At 42.2% G+C, this 20,846-nt stretch overlaps 1 protein-coding gene across 1 annotated transcript; it reads left to right on the forward strand.

The window, feature by feature from the left end:
* The first annotated feature begins 748 nt into the window (after positions 1-748).
* On the forward strand, positions 749-19,347 carry cd82b (CD82 molecule b). The gene is made up of 9 exons (XM_058075203.2): positions 749-901; positions 6,645-6,717; positions 10,591-10,663; positions 11,431-11,555; positions 13,232-13,306; positions 15,191-15,289; positions 16,550-16,723; positions 17,070-17,153; positions 18,365-19,347. Exons 2-9 carry the CDS (start codon positions 6,655-6,657, stop codon positions 18,440-18,442), a joined length of 771 nt encoding a protein of 256 aa, XP_057931186.2. The 5' UTR covers positions 749-901; positions 6,645-6,654; the 3' UTR covers positions 18,443-19,347.
* The last annotated feature ends 1,499 nt before the right edge of the window (positions 19,348-20,846 follow it).

Here is a 20,846-nt window from a genome sequence, read left to right on the forward strand (position 1 = left end):
CCACCCCACCCATTACTGTCACAATACGCTCCACCCTCGCTTGAGGTCTCCTGACTCCTGATGGCCTACATGCTAACCACTCAACCACCGTGCGGCCCACTAACTCAGACACCAGTTGTGTATTTTGTATATTTTAATGTCATTGTTGACTTTATGTCTGCGATTCACACATAAAGGATTCGTGACACATTTTTGGGTCCTGACCCACCAGTTGGGAACCACTGCACTAAACTAACAAGATTGCATTACCTTGAAATAATTTACTATAAAAGTGCTGTTCTGTAAAAGCATCGTTGTGACAATATTTACAGCCACGCGGGGGTGTGCGTGAGTGAACGCTTCAACGGAAAAACACACACACACACACTCGATAGCGAAACTGGGTTTTTTTTACCGACTCGATTACATACGAGTCTCGGTTATTTGAATCACTTCACGGTACCCGTCACAGAGTCCATTCGCAACAAATTGTGAATCGGATACTGAATTCACTCGAGTTCCGGAGTGTATGTTTTTTACCGACTCGATTACATACGAGTCTCGGTTATTTGAATCACTTCACGGTACCCGTCACAGAGCTCATTCGCAACAAATAGTGATTCGGGTACTGAATTCACTCGAGTTCCGGAGTGTATGCTTTTTACCGACTCGATTACATACGAGTCTCGGTTATTTGAATCACTTCACGGTACCCGTCACAGAGCTCATTCGCAACAAATAGTGATTCGGGTACTGAATTCACTCGAGTTCCGGTGTGTATGCGCGGAGAAACACTTCCTGAGGTTTGATCGACTCGTTCATGACTCGCACATCTCAGTCTCCCACTGTAGTCTGTTCTCACAGTCACTAAACTACCATCAACGTTCTTCGCTCAGTTGTTTTCATCGTCGAAGGAGGCCAAGTAAGTCTACCTTGTTTTATTCCTTTACTTTACTTTTACTCGCTGTGCTTGGCGCCTGGTTTAGCCGAAACTTTCTTGTGTGATCTACTTCCAACAGTCTAAAAAACTCATGTTCATAATGTTCGGCACCCCCCCCCCCCCAATTGAAGCTGAATGTTTTGTGTGTGGAGAATAAGGACTCTTTAAGGACGCTGCGTGAATGTTGGCTCTTTGACCTCACAAGGATTTGTTGGTTTGCTAGTTAGTTTGTTTGTTCATAAAAAACAGCAGCGATGTTTGTTGGTCGTGTTTGTACACGAATGTAAGCTGACTAAAGTCATACACATTTTTGCTATTATCGCGATTCGAAAATGAATTAATGGGAAATCGCTGTTTCCGAGGGAACACATTGACAGTGACACTGCACGAGCTGTAGTTTTATTTACATTTTAATTGGGTTAGTTTCCCTTATTTTGCCTACTATACAGTGTGAAGCCTTTTAACGATGGAAGAAAAACCCCAACATCAGCAAGGAACTGCTAACATGTTTTCTTATTTATGTCCAATATGTCTTATTTTCTCTGATTTATATATATATATATATATATATATAATGATACATCTATCTGGGTGTTTTTTTCATGTCTTGAGAGTTCGAATCATCTTAAAAAAACATATTTAGGAAGCCATAAAGATGTTTTCTGTGCCGTAACTACGAAAATATTAAATTTATTAACATTGAATCCTTCGTCACTTATTGCTGTTTCAGAGGGAACACATTTACAGTGACACTGCACGAGCTGGAGTTTTATTTACATTTGAATTGGGTTGGTTTCCCTTATTTTGCCAACTATACAATGTGAAGCCTTTTAACGATGGAAGAAAAACCCCAACATCAGCAAGGAACTGCTAACATGTTTTATTATTTATGTTCAATATGTATTATTTTCTCCGATTATATATATATATATTATATATATATATATATAATGATGGTGTATGTCTCATGGTGTATGATGTCTGATTTTTTTTTTTTTTACACCACCACAGTCAAAACTAGCACAGAGAGAGCGCAGACTTCCGCCAAGTGCCATAGTTTGGGATTTACACCATAAATATTAATCCTACATGTACATTTTACATGCCTTGACCATAAAAACATACAATGGAATAGTTTTGAATGCTAATGATACGAACATGCTAATGTGAGCATGCTATCACTGTTTGGGCATTTTTTTTTATAAATGCTAAAAATGATGCTAACAGCGGTAAGTGTCTGCTTAAGGTCATATTTATGAAAATTGCAAAAAATATGACTATGCTGTGAGTGTGAATGGTTGTTTGTCTATATGTGCCCTGTGATTGGCTGGCGATCAGTCCAGGGTGTACCCCGCCTCTCGCCTGCAGACAGCTGGGATAGGCTCCAGCACCCCCCGCGACCCTCGTGAGGAAAAAGCGGTAGAAAATGAATGAATGAATATGAATGACTATGCTGATGTTAGCATGTTAGCATTGCTAATGTTAATGCTAATGTACACATACATAAAGAACCATAATTCACGGAAATTCACATATCGCCATTGGGTCTGGAACCAATTAACGCGACAAAGGAAGGATTACGGTATACCGAAAGAATGATTAGGTTATTATTTACCTTCTGCCCCATAATGTTTACTATACATAGTGGCCATAGTTGGAGAGAGGAAGCTGTTATTTGTACTAAATAAAAAGTGAATGAAGTGAGTTGGCACAGTTGGCAGCAGCACGCCTGAGCATCTGTCACGGCACAGTTGGGCTCTGGGTAGCCCCACCGTTGTGAAACCACGTCTCTGTTATTACAGCGACTGATGGCGGCACGATGGAGGTGATTGACAAAATGTGTCTGTGACAACATTTGAAAGACGCAAATAGCGAAACCCCGCCCGTCTTTCCTTTCCGGCAACATCTGTTACAACACAGCGACTCAGGTTGCACTCGTGTGGTTGCACCACAAGCAAGCAGAGCATTTATTCAACTTGTGGAAGTGCAAGCGCTTCAATTATTTTCTATCCGGCCCTCCCAATGGATAGATTTTTTTCTGTGAACTTTGGCCTCCAATTCTTCAGAACTAAAACTAATCATTCATATACTGCGCCGCTTGAGTTTTGGTCCATATCACCCAGCCTGAGTACTTGTGGTGTAAAATTCTTACCTACTTTTTGTGTTAAGTTGCTGCGTGATGATTCTCGCATCCCTGCTTAAATGACACTGTGCATCAGACTGTTATGTTGGCTAATGAGTCCCTTTTTGATTGACAGTGAAATGAGCCAATCGGCGATCTTCAAGTATAAACCTCCACCGGATCATTTTCCATGTTTATCATTCTGTTGTTCTGAACTAGCATTGCATTTATACATCTAGAACAGGGGTCTCAAACTCAATTTACTTGGGGGCCACTGGAGCTAGGGTCTGGACAAGACTGGGCCCCATCAGGTTTAAAAAAAAAACAAATTTATTAAAAACAGAAAAATGAATAAACTTTGCTTTGGTTCCAATTTTCTACAAGAAAAGCTCTGATAAAACATTCCACTATTCTCAAATATCTTACTTTTATTTTTCTACACAAAATAAGATGAAAAATAAATAAACAAATCAAGAATAAAGAAAATCAATCAATCAGTAATAAATAAATATAATAATAATAAAACGGTAAACAATAAAAACTCAAGAAACCACATATAGATGGTGGGTAGATAAATCATTCTTTTCAGATTAAAATGAACAAAGCATTATTAGAGCCCTGTAGACATGACAAAACACGACTATAGTCACATTTATACTCTTTTTATTTACAACATATTGCGCAACTGCAGGGTCTTGAGACACATGCTAACTCGCAAACTAGAGAGCTAGCGACCTAAACGGTAGCCTTCGAGTTATTTCCTTTAAACTTAAATAGCCAAAAACTTACCACTTCCACACGGATAGGGAGGATAACTACTAACAGTTATTTAACCTTTAACATGAACATTAATGAAACGTAATGATTTTTTCTGGGTACATGATACCATACAGCATCCATATCAAACTTACGCGGGCCGCACTAACATTAAACTTTCATATCAAGGCGGGGGCCTCAAACTAGTGTCCTGTGGGCCACATTTGGCCCGCGGGCCGCGTGTTTGAGACCCCTGATCTAGAATAATGCCAGAATTCACACATAAGAAATAAACACATTTATGATGAAGGCTGGGGAAAAACGGGCTTCCTGTCCTTGATTGGGACGTCCAGCAGTCGCCACTGGTAAAGGAATGGCGTTTACCACGACTGAGGGATTAGTGTACCACGACAACAATGTGGCCTTTGGCAGAACTTGCCTGCACGGGGCTCACCTTTTGGTGTGAGTCATGCGAACAGCAGTGAAGATAACAAGCCACATCCTGTGGGCATGGGTATAAAGTGTGTGGCTCCAGATGTCCAAGCAGGGTTCTGTTACGGGCTTAACAGAACGGTGCAGGAAGGCCACCGCCTGGCAGATGTTAAACTGGGTCAGATATTGATATAATGGTGCTGAATGGAGGGCGGGTGGAGGTCTGTTGTCCTCGGGGCCCGTCTTTGATCCACTCTGTGACAGCCATCTGCCACTCAGCCTGGCTCTACAATATTCTTTGCTGCCCACATTTTTTTTGGAAAACTGTTGAACACCCGCATGTTGCTCAGTGACCATGTAGTTTGATTCCCTGAAGTCATTTCCTTGCTGCAGGTGGTTTTGCTCCCATCGGGGTGGGAATGTGCAGCGTGACGTGGCGTTGAGGACTATTTTTCAATAAGTCTCTGTGCCAGTCATAACTAAACCGTCTTAATCTCCACCCGCAAACAATCTACTTTAGGGATTATATTTTTGCCTGGCTATCTGTTGTGGTGTGTGGAGTGGGGGCTCGACACAACGTTGTTGTCTTTTTGTGTGTGCATACTTAACTGCTCTTTTGGCATGTCAAATGTAGGCTGCACCAATCAATCAGTTTCATGCCGTCAGTTTTATTGAAATGCACGTGATTGGCATATGCCATAAAAAACCTTTCAAGGCCGGTCGCCCGTGGCTTGTACCATTAGTAGTGTAGTAGTGTAGTGTCTTGGGTAGCGTCACCCACCCCCTTTCCTTCACACCGAAACAAGCACGTTTGCTGTGTGGAACATCTCCTCCCATTCCATGCGGAAGTGGTACTTTGTTCTTTTTCCCTCCTGTTTTTTTCAAGTTTAGAATAAATACATTTTATGATAACAATGTCCTGTAGCTTTCTATGCTTAAAGAGTGCGGCCGTCTCTATTGTCCTTGCACACAATGCAACAGTGTCAATGTCAACAGTGTAAGTACTGCAGAATACATCACATAGTACACTACATGTCCAAATCAGAGTAGGAAGAAACAAATCTTATTTAATCCTACCCCTAATCGGTTTCATGTATTCCAATACACGAGTTGCTATTAAGGGTACTCTGAGTCTTCTTAATGAACCACATTGGCTCATTGTATTCCAAGCGTGCCCCGTGAAGGAAAAAGCCCGACTGTGGTAAATATTTACTTGGCACTTCTGGAGCACTGCCTTTTTGTCATAGTGCCAGAGAGCTCTGGGAGCGTGCGACTGATGTGTGTGTGTGGTGTTGGTCTGGCCTACAGCTGTTTCTCAGAAGGAAAACATTGCTCACGGAGAAGCTGCTGACATGCAGTCATACGTGTAGGCCTGTGCCGTCATGCTTACGTGGCTGTGAAGCAGACGGGACGATGTATTGTCTACAGCTACGCTTCCATTCTTTATGATGCTCATCGCTCTGTGTCTTCCCCCCAATCTGCCCTGCAGGGTTTTTATCCAGGCTCAAACGTTCCTCAGAACTCTCATCATACAGTATCTAATACAGGGGTCTCAAACACTAGTTTGAGGCCCCCGCCTTGATATGAAAGTTTAATGTTAGTGATATGGATGCTGTATGGTATCATGTACCCAGAAAAAAATATTATGTTTGATTAATGTTCATGTTAAAGGTTAAATAACTGTTAATAGTTATCCTCCCTATCCGTGTGGAAGTGGTAAGTTTTTGGCTAGTTAAGTTTAAAGGAAATAACTCGAAGGCTACCGTTTAGGTCGCTAGCTCTCTAGTTTGCGAGTTAGCATGTGTCTCAAGACCCTGCAGTTGCGCAATATGTTGTAAATAAAAAAAGTATAAATGTGACTTTTGTCATGTCTACAGGGCTCTAATAATGCTTTGTTCATTTTAATCAGAAAAAAAATAATTTGTCTTAAGTTTTTATTATTTGCCGTTTTATTATTATTATTATTATTATGTTTATTTATTACTGATTGATTTTCTTTATTTATGATTTGTTTATTTTGTTTTATTTTTCATCTTATTTTGTGTAGAAAAATAAAAATTAAGATATTTGAGAACAGTGGAATGTTTTATCAGAGCTTTTCTTGTAGAAAATCGGAACCAAAGCAAAGTTTATTCATTTTTCTTACATTTTTTTTACATTGAGTTTGAGACCCCTGATCTAATACCACGACACAGACCAGTTCCTAACTTAAAAAGCTTGGTTGAAATGTGTCTCCTAAAAAAAAAGAGCCTTGTGTCTAATGGGGACTGTGCAGATTTTCCTTCCTGCGGTTTGACCTTCTCAAGGCTAGCTGCGTTTGTGTAATTGTGTCTCTGTCTTTGTCTCCATCTGGGTTTTATGTTTCATCCCCAAACTGGCTGACATGGGACCCACTGCGCTGTGTTCTACTTTCAGAATCGCAACCATGTCGAAAGGATGCATCACCGTCACCAAGTACTTCCTGTTCCTCTTCAACCTCATCTTCTTTGTGAGTAACGCTGACTTCATGCCGTCTACTCATGCTAGATAACTCCGGCATCAGTGGAGTTAAACTTCACCAGTGGTGTCCGCACAGAATGAGCTCTGCATGCACTTTAAGGCCTGAAACAAAGAAAGAAAGAAAGAAAGAAAGAAAGAAAAGAACGTGAGAACGTATTGCACAAAACACAAAATGGCATCTTGGCTGAAGGTGAAACTCCTGGAATCTAACACCTGTATTCATGGAGACACTTCCACAAAACCACAAGACATGCTTTTCTTCCTTTAACATGGCTGAACCAGCGACGGGTAAACTGCAGGATCTCCATCAGGCCCACCTTTGTATCCCTCCATCCACCCCTCCTCCCTCACTCCATCTACTCATTCCCCATCCATCCACCCATCCATCCCTTCTCCTCCATCCCTCCACCCACCCATCCATTGTTTTGTTAGTTTCTCATAACATAAAATATGTCTGTGTGTGTTTGAAAGACCAGTTGAAAATATCAGAATTTACATTTTTATGTTCAGGAGGTTCTAAGTAGAGCTTCAAAATCCAAGAAGGAGAAGAAATGGGAGTGGGACAAAAAAAAAAAAAAAACTTAAACTATATTATGAAAGCAGGAAGTGAACAAATGTAACAGTTACTGATTGTAAAAGTACCAGATGGAGGGGTAGGATTTAATAAGCTTTGCTTCTTCCTACTCCTTTTGGACATGTGGAACTGGGAACTGATTATGGGATGCACTCAATTGGAATCTGATGCATGTTCAAATGAAATAAAACCATTACCATTACCATTACCATTACCATTACCATTACCATTACCATTACTTTTATGGACAGAATGCAGCCAAGGTGTTGTGGGGTTTTGGTTTGGTGGCTTCCAGATTGGGTCTCTTGCTTGAGGCAACTGGGTTCAAAGGCCCAAAACAAACAAAAAATAAAATAAAATAAAATTAAAAAAACATTTAAAAAATTAAAAAAAAACATTTAAAAAATCAAAATTAAAACAAAAAAACTTAAACTATATTAGGAAAGCAGGAAGTGAACAAATGTAACAGTTAGTGATTGTAAAAGTACCAGACGGAGGGGTAGGATTTAATAAGCTTTGCTTCTTCCTACTCCTTTTGGACATGTGGAACTGGGAACTGATTATGGGATGCACTCAATTGGAATCTGATGCATGTTCAAATGAAATTAAACCATTACCATTACCATTACCATTACCATTATGACATTAAAATAATTTCTTTCAGTAGTCAGTTGCAAAAAGACACTCCCGTGTGGACAGGCACCTACATGTAAAAACGTTTACGTTTAGCAGAATCATAAAATAGGTGTCAATCACGGAAGCTGCATTGTGGAATGTCCCGTTTACTGTCTGCTGTAGCGAGCTTGCAGACGTTGTCCAAAGCACACCTTTATTGCCATCTCGATCTCACGGGGCCCAACATGAAGTCCAGGCCTTCATACAACAAGTCTCTTGAAACGGGCTCTGAGAGGACGTCTGGACTTCACCAATGAGTTTTTATCCCCGGCAGAAACCTTTTGATGTGCCTCATAGGAAGCGCGCGTGTCGGCGTCGGACACTTAGGACCAGCGGAAGCCAGGAACTGGTGTGTTAACGATGGCCACCGGGGGCTCAATGATCCGACCAAATGTGCCCGTCTTACCCAGGCCTCTCATTAGTGTTGATGTGTGAGGAAGCCGGCTCCACGAGCGCGCGTCTGTTGCTTATTCTCCAGCACAGCTCTTAATAAGCACCTTCCTATTTACATTGCCTCGTTTCATGGCCTCGTTAGTGGGGAGACTGTTTCATCCACAATATCCTCAATGTTCCACTCAAAGGAGCGGTACAACGTAAAGTAATCCCTTGCTGCTTCACTCCTGCACCAGTTCTCAAAACTATATTAAATCAATACTGTCGATCAATGTTGCCTACTATTAGTAAAATTTAAAAAAGCTTATTTAAGCAGAGGTTACGTACTATTATAAATCCAAATGCTCAATACCCTTCAATACCTTTTTTTTTGTGCAAGAGGCAAAAAGAGGTGATGATGCAGCTGCACGTTAAAGGGGATGTGTGATGTAGTTACTACTGTAGTACTCATGTAGTTAGAATGTTGTATTCTCACGCCAAAGTTTCAGATAAGTGAGCCCTGAAAGACGTTTGGGACGGCTCTGAACACAAGCACAAGCTGGAGGCCACAAGTGGCGACGCCCACCGACCCACCCACTCACCCACCACCACCCACTTACACAGCTCCGACCATGAAATATTCCATTCCTAAATAAGGAAATTCACCTGTCATTTGCCATTTTTCATGATTTGGACTGAAGTTTCACAGCGGACAGAATATTGTGTTCTTGGCCAAAACAAAGTTTCTACCTTTTTGCCTAATACATTGATACATTTTAAGCATAATAATAATAATAATAATAACAATAATAATAATAATACCCACCCTCGGCCATCTCTGTGTGGAGTTTGCATGTTCTCCCATGTCAGGGCATGTCTATATGTGCCCTGTGATTGGCCAGCCGCCAGTCCAGGGTGTACCCCGCCTCTTGCCCGAAGACGGCTGGGATAGGCTCCAGCACCCCCGCGACCCTCGTGAGGATAAGTGGTAGAAAATGAATGAATGATTCGGTTGAGCTGGTTTAATTATACCTCTTGAGTGTTAAGTTGGTGTGTGATGAGTTTAGTGTTCTTTGCAAGAATGCATGCGTGGGTTTTCTCCGCGGGTTCAATCCCACCCTCGGCCATCTCTGTGTGGAGTTTGCATGTTCTCCCCGTGCATGCGTGGGTTTTCTCCGGGTACTCCGGTTTCCTCCCACATTCCAAAAACATGCTAGGTTAATTAGCCACTCCAAATTGTCCATAGGTATGAATGTGAGTGTGAATGGTTGTTTGTCTATATGTGCCCTGTGATTGGCCGGCCGCCAGTCCAGGGTGTACCACGCCTCTCGCCCGAAGACGGCTGGGATAGGCTCCAGCACCCCCGCGACCCTCGTGAGGATAAGTGGTAGAAAATGAATAAATGAATGATTCAGTTGAGCTGGTTTAATTATACCTCTTGAGTGTTAAGTTGGTGTGTGATGATTTTAGTGTTCTTTGCAAGAATGCATGCGTGGGTTTTCTCCGAGGGTTCAATCCCACACTCGGCCATCTCTGTGTGGAGTTTGCACGTTCTCCCCGTTCATGCGTGGGTTTTCTCCGGGTACTCCGGTTTCTTCCCACATTCCAAAAAACATGCTACGTTAATTAGCCACTCCAAATTGTCCATAGGTATGAATGTGAGTGTGAATGGTTGTTTGTCTAAGTAAACAGAGTCAAAGATGCATTAAAATACAACATTCATTGGTTAATACACAGTTAAAACATGAGAAAAAGCGGGGTACAGCAGTCAGGTATAAAAAGTTAGACATTAAAAACAGATTTAAAGAGGTGGGTTTTGAGTTGTTTTTTGAAACTGGGACAGTCAGGGCAAGCACGGAGTGAATGAGGCAAAGACCTACACAAATGTAGCCATATATATATTTCGCCAAAATGTCTAAACAACATAAGCAACACACAATGAATGTCGAACCGTTGTTTATTTACAAATATAACGGCATGAACTATTTATTGCAACTGAACATGCCTCCAATGCGTAATCTCTCCTGCTGCCTTTTCCACTTCCTGGTTGCTGCAGAGCACGTACTTCAGTGTGGAAGATCCAGGCTGAGCTCGCAAAACTCTTCGTCCTGTCCCCGCACTCTTTCCTTTTTTGTCAGGGAGAATTGGATGGATCCCAGATGGATGTGGCTGCATGACGAGGAGCAAAAGCCGGTCATGTAATTTCACTTGAGGCTGACTCTTGTTTGCTTTCCTTTGCAGGTCTTTGGAGCGTTGATCATGGGCTTTGGACTCTGGGTTCTCTTTGATAATCAGAGTTTCATTGCTGTTTTACGTAAGTGCTTTCACACACACACACGGCCGCCTTCCAGCTGCCACGTCCTGCAGTGATAACGCTGTGTAAACATGGAGCGATTTGGGCGACTGGGGGGGGGGTTCTGTATAAGATGTGTGTATTGCCTCGCAGAGGAAGCACGTAGGAACGCTCGACTCAACAAAAGTAATAAAACCCCCTCACAAATGCAACTTGATAACTTCCTGAGCCCTTGACAAAGTCGCAGTGTCGAGAAGAACCAAGATGTAGAGCAGCTTCAAGACAAGCTGTTTTGTCGGAAACTGCAGACTTGTACCATCAACCCCGCAGCTCTGCACACAATCCGGCGCTGCCGCAGATGTTGTCACGGTTCTATTTGTGCCTCCGCAGCTGTCCAACCAGAGAAGCTGTCAGCTCAGTGATAGACAACAATGCTGGAACTCCAGCTTTGCCCGGCAGGAAGCTATCTAGATGGGAACTATCTAGTACTAATCTCTAGTAATACTTTGGCAGTATTCATTCCAGATGCACGTTTGCTCACAGGGGAAATGATTCCTTAGCATCAGTTCACCTCACCGCACGTGCACTGGTCTTTCTCCAGCTCTGTACTGGTTGATGACGTCCAAATAAAATGTTTCTCCTGGCCCTGTAAGGCATTTCGTACCTAACTGTTTGCATCTGAACAAATACTTGCCCGAGCCGCAGTTGTTGGGAAGCGTTTTGCACGGTCAGCAAAAATATGTTGTGCAGTTCGGGTATTAAATATTGACACTCTTCTCGTTCTGCAGAAGAATCATCCGACACAGTGAAAGTGGCTTCCTACATCCTCATCGGCGTGGGCTCTTTGACCATGGCCATGGGCTTCTTTGGCTGCATCGGCGCCATCTACGAAATCCGTTGTCTCCTTGGTTTGGTGAGCAGTTGAATTGCTTGTTTGTCTATACGTGCCCAGCGATTGGCTAGCCAACAGTCTTTGGCACGTTTGTCCACAACAGCGGACATCACTTCCAGACTTGTTATATCGGCCATTCCTGTCTCAAAATGTCAAGATTAGTTTAGCCACAATGCACCAAAAACTCTAAGCCAGGGGTCTCAAACTCAATTTACCTGGGGGCCACTGGAGCTAAGGTCTGGGCGAGACTGGGCCGCATCAGGTTTTCCAAAAAAAAAAAAAAAAAGCATTTATTAAAAACAGAAAAATGAATAAACTTTGCATTGGTTCCAATTTTCTACAATAAAAGCTCTGATAAAACATTCCACTATTCTCAAATATCTTAATTTTTATTTTTCTACACAAAATAAGATGAAAAATAAATAAACAAATCAAGAATAAAGAAAATCAATCAATCAGTAATAAATAAATATAATAATAATAATAATAAAACTGCAAATAATAAAAACTTAAGAAACCACATATAGTTGGTGGGTAGACAAATGATTTTTTTCAGATTAAAATGAACAAAGCATTATTAGAGCCCTGTAGACATGACAAAACACGACTATAGTCACATTTATACTATTTTTATTTACAACATATTGCGCAACTGCAGGGTCTTGAGACACATGCTAACTCGCAAACTAGAGAGCTAGCGACCTAAACGGTAGCCTTCAAGTTATTTCTTTTAAACTTAAATAACCACTTCCACACGGATAGGGAGGATAATTATTAACAGTTATTTAACCTTTAACATGAACATGAATCAAACGTAATAATTTTTTCTGGGTACATGATACCATACAGTATCCATATAAACTAACATTAAACTTTCATATCAAGGCGGGGGCCTCAAACTAGTGTCCTGCGGGCCACATTTGGTGTTTGAGACCCCTGCTCTAAGCCATATATGAGACAGAAAGCAAAAAGCGTGCAACCAAAAGTAGCACTTATTCCTGTTCGTGTCTTGCTGTGTCATCCAAGCCACCAAATCACTCGTGTTTCCAAAAACCTCCAAAGTGAAGGTCATGTAAAAGCCAGCGAAGGACAAACATCTTATCATTGCCTCACGCTAGCGTCAAACGGCAAAGCTCAGTAGTGGGCTGGTCAGTCGGTCTGAGCAAGTCATGAATTTCTTAAATAGCCAAAGTGAAACAAAACATAGAATCATGCTCACTATCACCCCCCCCGCCCCTCCTGACCACAGTGTCCCCCACCTGTGTTATTTGAAGCTGGGGATAGAATAGAATCCACACATTTGCACCTCCTACAGTCGGACAAGCCTGGTTAAGAAGGCATGACAGATTCTTGCTGACACCGGAGCCAAGCGGGGGGGGGGGGGGGGGGGGGGGGGGTTGCAGTATGCGTGTGCTGACTGAAGTAAGTGTACCAGAGTGCGTAAGGGGGGGGTTAATTGTAGTGCTGCTGACCTACTTTTCCCCTCCCAGTGACAGTGTCCAGCTGCCACGGGACCTCCCAGCAAACACACAAATCTGAGAGAGAAGGTTTTAAGATGCGCCTCTTGATGGGGTTGCGCAATTCCAAATGATATGTGAACATGTCTGACGAGGGTGTCATCGTTCTGCGACTGAAATATTTGTAACGTGAAATGTGAGACGGTCCTGTTGGTGACATTCCTCCTTGATCCCCCACAGTACTTCACCTGCCTCCTGCTCATCCTCATCGCCCAGGTCACCGCTGGGGTGCTCATCTACTTCCAGAGAGATCGGGTAAGAAGACTTCTTCTTTCAGGTATATTTCTAATGCCATCACCTGGTTTGTGCTTCGTCATGTCACAGCTGTGAGCGTGCCCCCCCCCCCCTCCCCCCCCCCCCCGCTTCCTATAAGCAAGACGGTGGGAAGTCACAGAATGCTGTTTTCACTCATGTCAAGTTGGAGGCTTTTAAGGGGCCACAGGATGTGGGTGGCCTGGGTGGCAAATATAGCAGTGTTACTTTTTTTAGTCCAAGGGTTTCCAAAGTGCGGCCTGGGGGCCACTTGTAGCCCACAGCTGTTTTTTGTTTGATTTTTTATTAGCGAACGATACATTTAAAAATAATAATAAATTGAATAAGGCCTGCACGGCGGATGAGTGGTTGGTGTGCAGGCCTCACAGCTTCCACCCTCGGCCAACTCTGTGTGGAGTTTACATGTTCTCCCCGTGCTTGCGTGGGTTTTCTCCGTTTCCTCCCACATTCCAAAAACATGCTAGGTTAATTAGCCACTCCAAATTGTCCATAGGTATGAATGTGAGTGTGAATGGTTGTTTGTCTATATGTGCCCTGTGATTGGCTGGCCACCAGTCCAGGGTGTGTACCCCGCCTCTCGCCCGAAGACAGCTGGGATAGGCTCCAGCACCCCCCAAGACCCTCGTGAGGATAAGCGGTAGAAAATGAATGAATGAATGTAATAATAAAACTTTGCAGGCATGAGAAACAAACACAATGATGCTATTGCTATATGCTATATGCTATTGCTCTAACCGTGTTTGCATGTACGGAACAAAGTCTGGAACAAAGTCAACTGCTTAATGAAAATGGGCGTGTAACATGAGGCACCTGTAAACTAAACCACGGAAGTCAAGCAAAGGAGGTGTGTACCAAAAGTAAACACTGCATCCCTCCATTTTCTTGGCTGCTTTAGTGGATTTTGTAGTAAAGCTGTGTCTGACTTTGTGGGATCACGACAGTTACCGAATACATCAACTTTGTCACCATCAAGCTGAAAAGGAAATCTCATGTTGAGTGCGTGAAAAGCTTTTTTTCTTGCTGCTCTGCAACATGTGTGTTTATTCATCACTGGAGGCTGGACGTGCTCCTTGTATTTAAGGCTTACCACAGGGCAGGGCGGTGCCCCCTTTTTCCCGGAATAGGAGGTGAGGTTGCGTCTCCAAAAGACGCTGCTGCAGCCCTGTGATCTCGCACACCAAACACACGCCCCGGCATTTGTGCAGCTTCTCGGCCCGGCGTGGCACCCAACAGGGCACCTGAGGCGTTGCCTGGTGGAAGATTTGGACCAGATGTTGACCTGCTTGTCAGTCATTCCCACAGGGCTGTAATCTATATGTGGCAAATTAGTAGCACTCCGGGAGACCTCGGGCTCGGTGTTTGTGTGTGGACGGGTAAAATGGAGCTTTTCAGTTTTGCGCGTGCGCTTTGTTTTTGTTTATTTTATTTCTGCAGTAAATCATGTTCCACAAATGGCCCCTGCACCACATGTGTACAGCTTTGGTTTAGCCAGAGAGGTGAGGTGTTACCAGGTGACGGAGGACTGTGTAGTATCCACATGTCACTCAAATGACCCCGGTGCTGGGAACACCGAGGTAGGTTGGATTGCAAGGTTTATAGTGTGCAATCCAGTAAAGCACTAAAGGTTGCTACTAGTAATGCCTTGCACGCTGCAATGTATCACAGTCGGGTCTGGAACTGGAAGTGAATGCGATAACCAAGGGATTACTGGAGTGCCAAATGTATTTGTGGTGGACCAATTGCATCACTGGTGGGCCGCCATCAATACATGGAAAATACTGGCTGTATTACTTCAGAGTTAGATGTCATTGTCAATCAGATTAGGTGTGCACGTATTGTTCTTAATGAATTTGTTTCCTCTTGTAGTTGAAAACCGAGATGTCCAACATCATAAAGGGCATGATCATCCACTACACCGGCCAGAACAGAACCACTGAGCACACGTGGGACTACATTCAGAGAATGGTGAGTTGACGCCGCACGAACCATCTGCACTGTGTACGTTAGCACACAATATGCACACAATATGCACACTGGCTCCCCAGAAAGTCAGGCATTTGGGTTAAAAATGGGGCTGTTGAGCAGAAATGGAGAAAGAAAATGATATTTCGATCAGTGCGTTTAGCTTTAAAGGTACTTATATCTACTGTTGCTATCACATCGTCACGGATTATGTCACCTGGCAGAGGGAAGCAAGAGGTTACTGGAGCACTGCCGGTATTTTTTTATGTATTTGCATACAAGTATCTCAACTAACAAGCGCTTGTTTAGATGCGAGCCATCTCTTGGCTGATTCCTTGCTTTGAACTTCAAGCTAAAATTTGGGTTATCTACCATATATAAGTGCCGGACAATGGTATTGTAAGAACACTGGGATACATTGTGTTGAGTAAAATGGTAATGGTTTTATTTCATTTGAACATGCATCAGATTACAATTGAGTGCATCCCATAATCAGTTCCCAGTTCCACATGTCCAAAAGGAGTAGGAAGAAGCTTATTAAATCCTACCCCTCCATCTGGTACTTTTACAATCAGTAACTGTTACATTTGTTCACTTCCTGCTTTCAGAATATAGTTTGTTTTTTTAAATGAAATTTTATTTTATTTTATTTATACTTTTTAATGTATTTATTTTATTTTATACAGTAACTGTTACATTTGTTCACTTCCTGCTTTCCTAACATAGTTTAAGGTTTAAAAAAAAAAATTAATTTTTTTTCCAAGTACTCGGTGATATGAGCATCCAATGCCATAATGGGTACCATAGTGCGTGTCAATATAGTGATATATATAGCACATCATGACTGGTTCAAGACTCTTCATCCTTGTATTTAGCAAACATCAACTGCTTGTATTGTTTCTTGAATTGGCTCATCGTTGTGCATTGTTTGATTTCCTTACTCAATCCATTCCATAGTTTGATTCCACATACTGAAATGCTATGGCTAGCATAATGTAAATCTTCAATGTAAATCAATGTTTATGTATTGGTCATTTCATGTCACCATGTCATTATGTGATAAGCAGATTACATAAGCTACATTTGAAGTGTTTATGAAGTGGAGCGTCCCGGTTCCATGAGAGGTCCCACCTAATGCACTGGTCTCTGGTGCTACGGTGACTGGAATACCAGTATTGTTTCTGGGCTTTTCTAAAATTCTTTTTCCAACCTCGTAGTTGTGTATTTTTTGTCCCGCAATCACCTTCTCACTCCCCATCACAGATGAAGTGCTGTGGGTGGACGGGGCCTGGCAACTGGTCCGACAACACTTGGATCAAGAACAGCTCTCTGAACCTCTATTCGTGTTCCTGTCGCAACGAGTCGCTGCCCGGCACAGAAATCAAGACGGAGGGCCTGTGTGAGCACCTGTCCGCAGAACTTCCTGTCTACGACACGGTACGCTCTCTCCAATGCTTACCGCGTCATCGTTAGCAGTTAAAACGTTAACCAGAAGCGACGGCTTAAAAATTGATGGCTTAACGCATAAAGGTGCGTCCTGCGTGTTCCTCCATGTGAGTTCAAAACCAGGAAAGCTCTGCTGTGCCATTGTCTCCACCTTGGCCATGTTATTCTTCCCCTCCGCCACTCGGCCCAAACTCAGTCGTTGTGTTTTGAAAAGGCTCCGCTCACGTCCGGCTTGGATCCCATTCTTCTCTCCTTTGTGTGTGCAACCCTTTTTTTTTTTTTTTTTGCCTTTGTGAAATCATTCTTTTTGTCCTCCGCTTCCTCCGTTCTCCTTCAGGGCTGCATAACCAGCGTGGAGAAATGGCTCTTGGACAACTGTGGAGTTATTCTAGGCATCTGTGTTGGCGTAGCGGTGGTGGAGGTACGTCACACCCCCTTATCATCATCATCATCAAATAAAAAATCAATTAATAAATTCCCACATATAAGCCACAACTTTGAACCCTGCGACTGATTCAGCGGTGTGGCTAAGTGGATATCAGTCCATTCACAGCAAGCTTGTCGACCCACTGGAATACACAGGAGATCATTATATTTAACAGTCTCAAACTCAATTTACTTGGGGGGCCACTGGAGCTAGGGTCTGGGTGAGGCTGGGCCGCATCAGGTTTTCCAAAAAAAAAAAACACATTTATTAAAAACAGAAAAATATACAAACTTTTTCAGTGCTTTGGTTCCGATTTTCTACAATAAAAGCTCTGATAAAACATTCCACTGTTCTCAAACATCTTAATTTTTATTTTTCTGCACAAAATAAGATGAAAAATAAACAAATCAAGATTAAAGAAAATCAATCAATCAGTAATAAATAAATATAATAATAATAATAATAAAACAGCAAATAATAAAAACTTATGAAACCACATATAGTTGTTGGGTAGACAAATGATTTTTTTCAGATTAAAATGAACAAAGCATTATTAGAGCCCTGTAGACATGACAAAACACGACTATAGTCACATTTATACTCTTTTTATTTACAACATATTGCGCAACTGCAGGGTCTTGAGACACATGCTAACTCGCAAACTAGAGAGCTAGCGACCTAAACGGTAGCCTTCAAGTTATTTCTTTTAAACTTAAATAGCCAAAAACGTACCACTTCCACACGGATAGGGAGGATAACTATTAACAGTTATTTAACCTTTAACATGAACATTAATCAAACGTAATAATTTTTTCTGGGTACATGATACCATACAGCATCCATATCAAACTTGCGCGGGCCGCACTAACATTAACCTTTCATATCAAGGCGGGGGCCTCAAACTAGTGTCCTGCGGGCCACATTTGTCTAACACAACAGTCTGACCCACAGTGTCATCTTACTTATAACACTAAACTCACCACACAGCAACTTATACCTCACATATATACAAATATGTACCAATATGAGTTTAAAAACGGTATACACCCTTATGGTATTGCATCTGAGCAAGGCATTGTTTGGGGAGCTGCAATGACATCAGCCTCCCTATGGACTCCAGGTCCTGCCTGACATGTACTTGGTCCTTCAAACCACCAAGATCTCATCGGACTGTTTTGGCTTTTTTTTTTCCCCCCCTTCTGCAGCTTCTCGGGATGATCCTCTCCATGTGTCTGTGCAGGAGCGTTCTTCAGGAGGATTACACCAAAGTACCCAAGTACTGATGACATGTACACAACACCACATGCACTCCTTCCCACCAGCCTGTATTAGCACCACACTGACAAAATCACCACAAAACCTTTGAGAATAAAGTCTTACATGTACGATATATACGCTGTACAAGAATTTTTGCCCGAGGACCCCGCTTTCATGGCTGTGTCAGGCAACGGCCGAGTATTCAAATAATCTGAGATTTCGAGAACGGAGTCGATTTATGAGAAAAAAAAATGTAATATTATAGACGGCTACTTTTATTCTCCTAAATGTACCACTTTATTCTCAACATCTTTTCCAATGTGGCTCTAAAACGTTCACGTTCTTACACGTGCACACACACACGTGCACATAGATGTACATTAAGGCAGCTGTCCCCTGTCCCACACACACACACACACATCGAGTTTGACACGCTCGTTGGACATAATTGACAAGTTTCCGTCTTCCGTGATGTCAGTGAAGGGCTCAGCAGAGGAGAAGAGAGAGCACTTAAGTCATATTTTCATGGTGACGCCAAGGCCTTTCCTTGCCTGGAGGGGTAGGGGTAGTGAGTGAGTGGGCGGGCGGGGGCGGGGCTGCTGTGGTGGAGAGGGTCCGACACGGCAGCTCATCATCGTTTGTCTATGATTTCAATATGACTCAATATTCATCCCATCGTCTCGGTTTTTAATTCCTGCCCAGTTTAGTTAGCAGTTTAGTCATTCTACGTGTCTGTTACTCCATTTCAACACATTCTTTACGCAGGAACCCGGGCGCTTTGTTCTTTTGCTCTTAACTTAATGGGAGATGAAGGCTTTTTTGTATGATGTTAAAGAAAAAGTACTGCAAAGTATGTGGATTTGTAAGCTGTTGGTTTTTTTTTAAACGCATATTTTTCATCTTTCAGAAAAAGCAGTATTAAACATGAATCCACTTGTCTTTGTCTGCTTTGCTTTTTCTTTTGAAATAATCCACTGATTAGACAAGTGGTACTTTCTCAGGGGAAGTGAACTAGGGTTGCGTTTACGCGGTAGTACCATCGGTGACCAGCAGGTGGCAGCATACAGCCGCCGTATAAAAACCTTCATTAAAAGCGTTTATCAATTGAGCAAATTAGAATGGAGTAGTTTATGAATGATGAAGAATTGTAATGAAATTGATCCGTTGAGAGATTAATTCATCATGATTAATCACCATTTGCAACGATGTGTGAAAGATGGTCTTTTTACTGTATTTGTGGAACAAAAAGAGAAATGACAGGACACATAAAAAGGACGCATTAAAAAAAATGTCGTATTTTTCACATTTTCACCCCCATTTATGGTCTTAAGTGTCTGTAGCGTCACATAGTTTTCTGTAGCCAGCTGTCACAAATATTAGTCTTTTTTTTAACCCATCATTTTTCTCCCACCATGGAGGCTGTGTAGTTTACAAACTTGTTTACAAAATGTCGCTGAAATTGCCAGTAACTGTCAAATATTTATCAGTACCTCCTCCTGCTGTAAATGAGGCGTGTCCTAACTTTGGACTGGGCGTGTCCTTACTTTGGCCTGGGCGTGTCTTGTTCCGCTGTACAATGGCGCCCTCTGCTGTACAAACATAGCACATACAGATCCCGTTTACATTGTGGATATGGATGTTACATCTTTCCTTTGACTTTAGATGCCTTCACTTAAAGCCGATGATGATGATAATGGAACCATTGGCAAGTTATGATTGTATCATTGTTTAATAACAAGTGTGTCTCAGTGTGAGCACGCCAGCCATGGTGATGAGTTGCAGCAAAGGCCGAAATGACCCCACACTAGAAGCAACCACGTTTGTGAAGAACCCGAAGGACGCAGAAAACATCTTGCAAGTTCAGGTAAAGACACACCTGCAACATGTCCACCTGCACAATCTGACCACGTTTGTGAAGACGGTAAAAGAAAACAAAGCTTCTCAGAGCTGCTAACTTGGCCTAAGGTCTGCAGTACATTGAACTGTCTCATGGTCAAACTAAAATGAAAATGTTGCCGGCGTTTGTGTTCAAAATAAATTGAAAAGTTCTGAATGGAATCGATGAAATTAGCTCTACGAACACTAACAATGCTAAGATTAAAACAGCAGCATTTATCATGCTACATGTTACCATGCTCATGTATGGTAGTTAGCATTTCTTGCTAGAAATGCTAACATACTAAAATATTATCATAGTCGGCTTAGACGCCGATGTTTGTGTTCAAAATAAATTGCAAAATTCTGAATAGAATCCATGAAATTAGCTCTATGAACACTAACAATGCTAACATTAAAACAGTCGCATTTATCATGCTACATGTTACCATGATCATGTTAGTATGTTAGCATTTCTTGCTAGAAATGCTAACATACTAAAATATTATCATAGTCGGCGTAGACGCCAACGTTTGTGTTCAAAATAAGTTGCAA

The sequence above is a fragment of the Doryrhamphus excisus genome, linkage group LG1 (genome assembly GCF_037039965.1).
Source record: "Doryrhamphus excisus strain RoL-2023G ecotype Guam linkage group LG1, RoL_Dexc_Guam_v1.1, whole genome shotgun sequence".
Taxonomy (NCBI): domain Eukaryota; kingdom Metazoa; phylum Chordata; class Actinopteri; order Syngnathiformes; family Syngnathidae; genus Doryrhamphus; species Doryrhamphus excisus.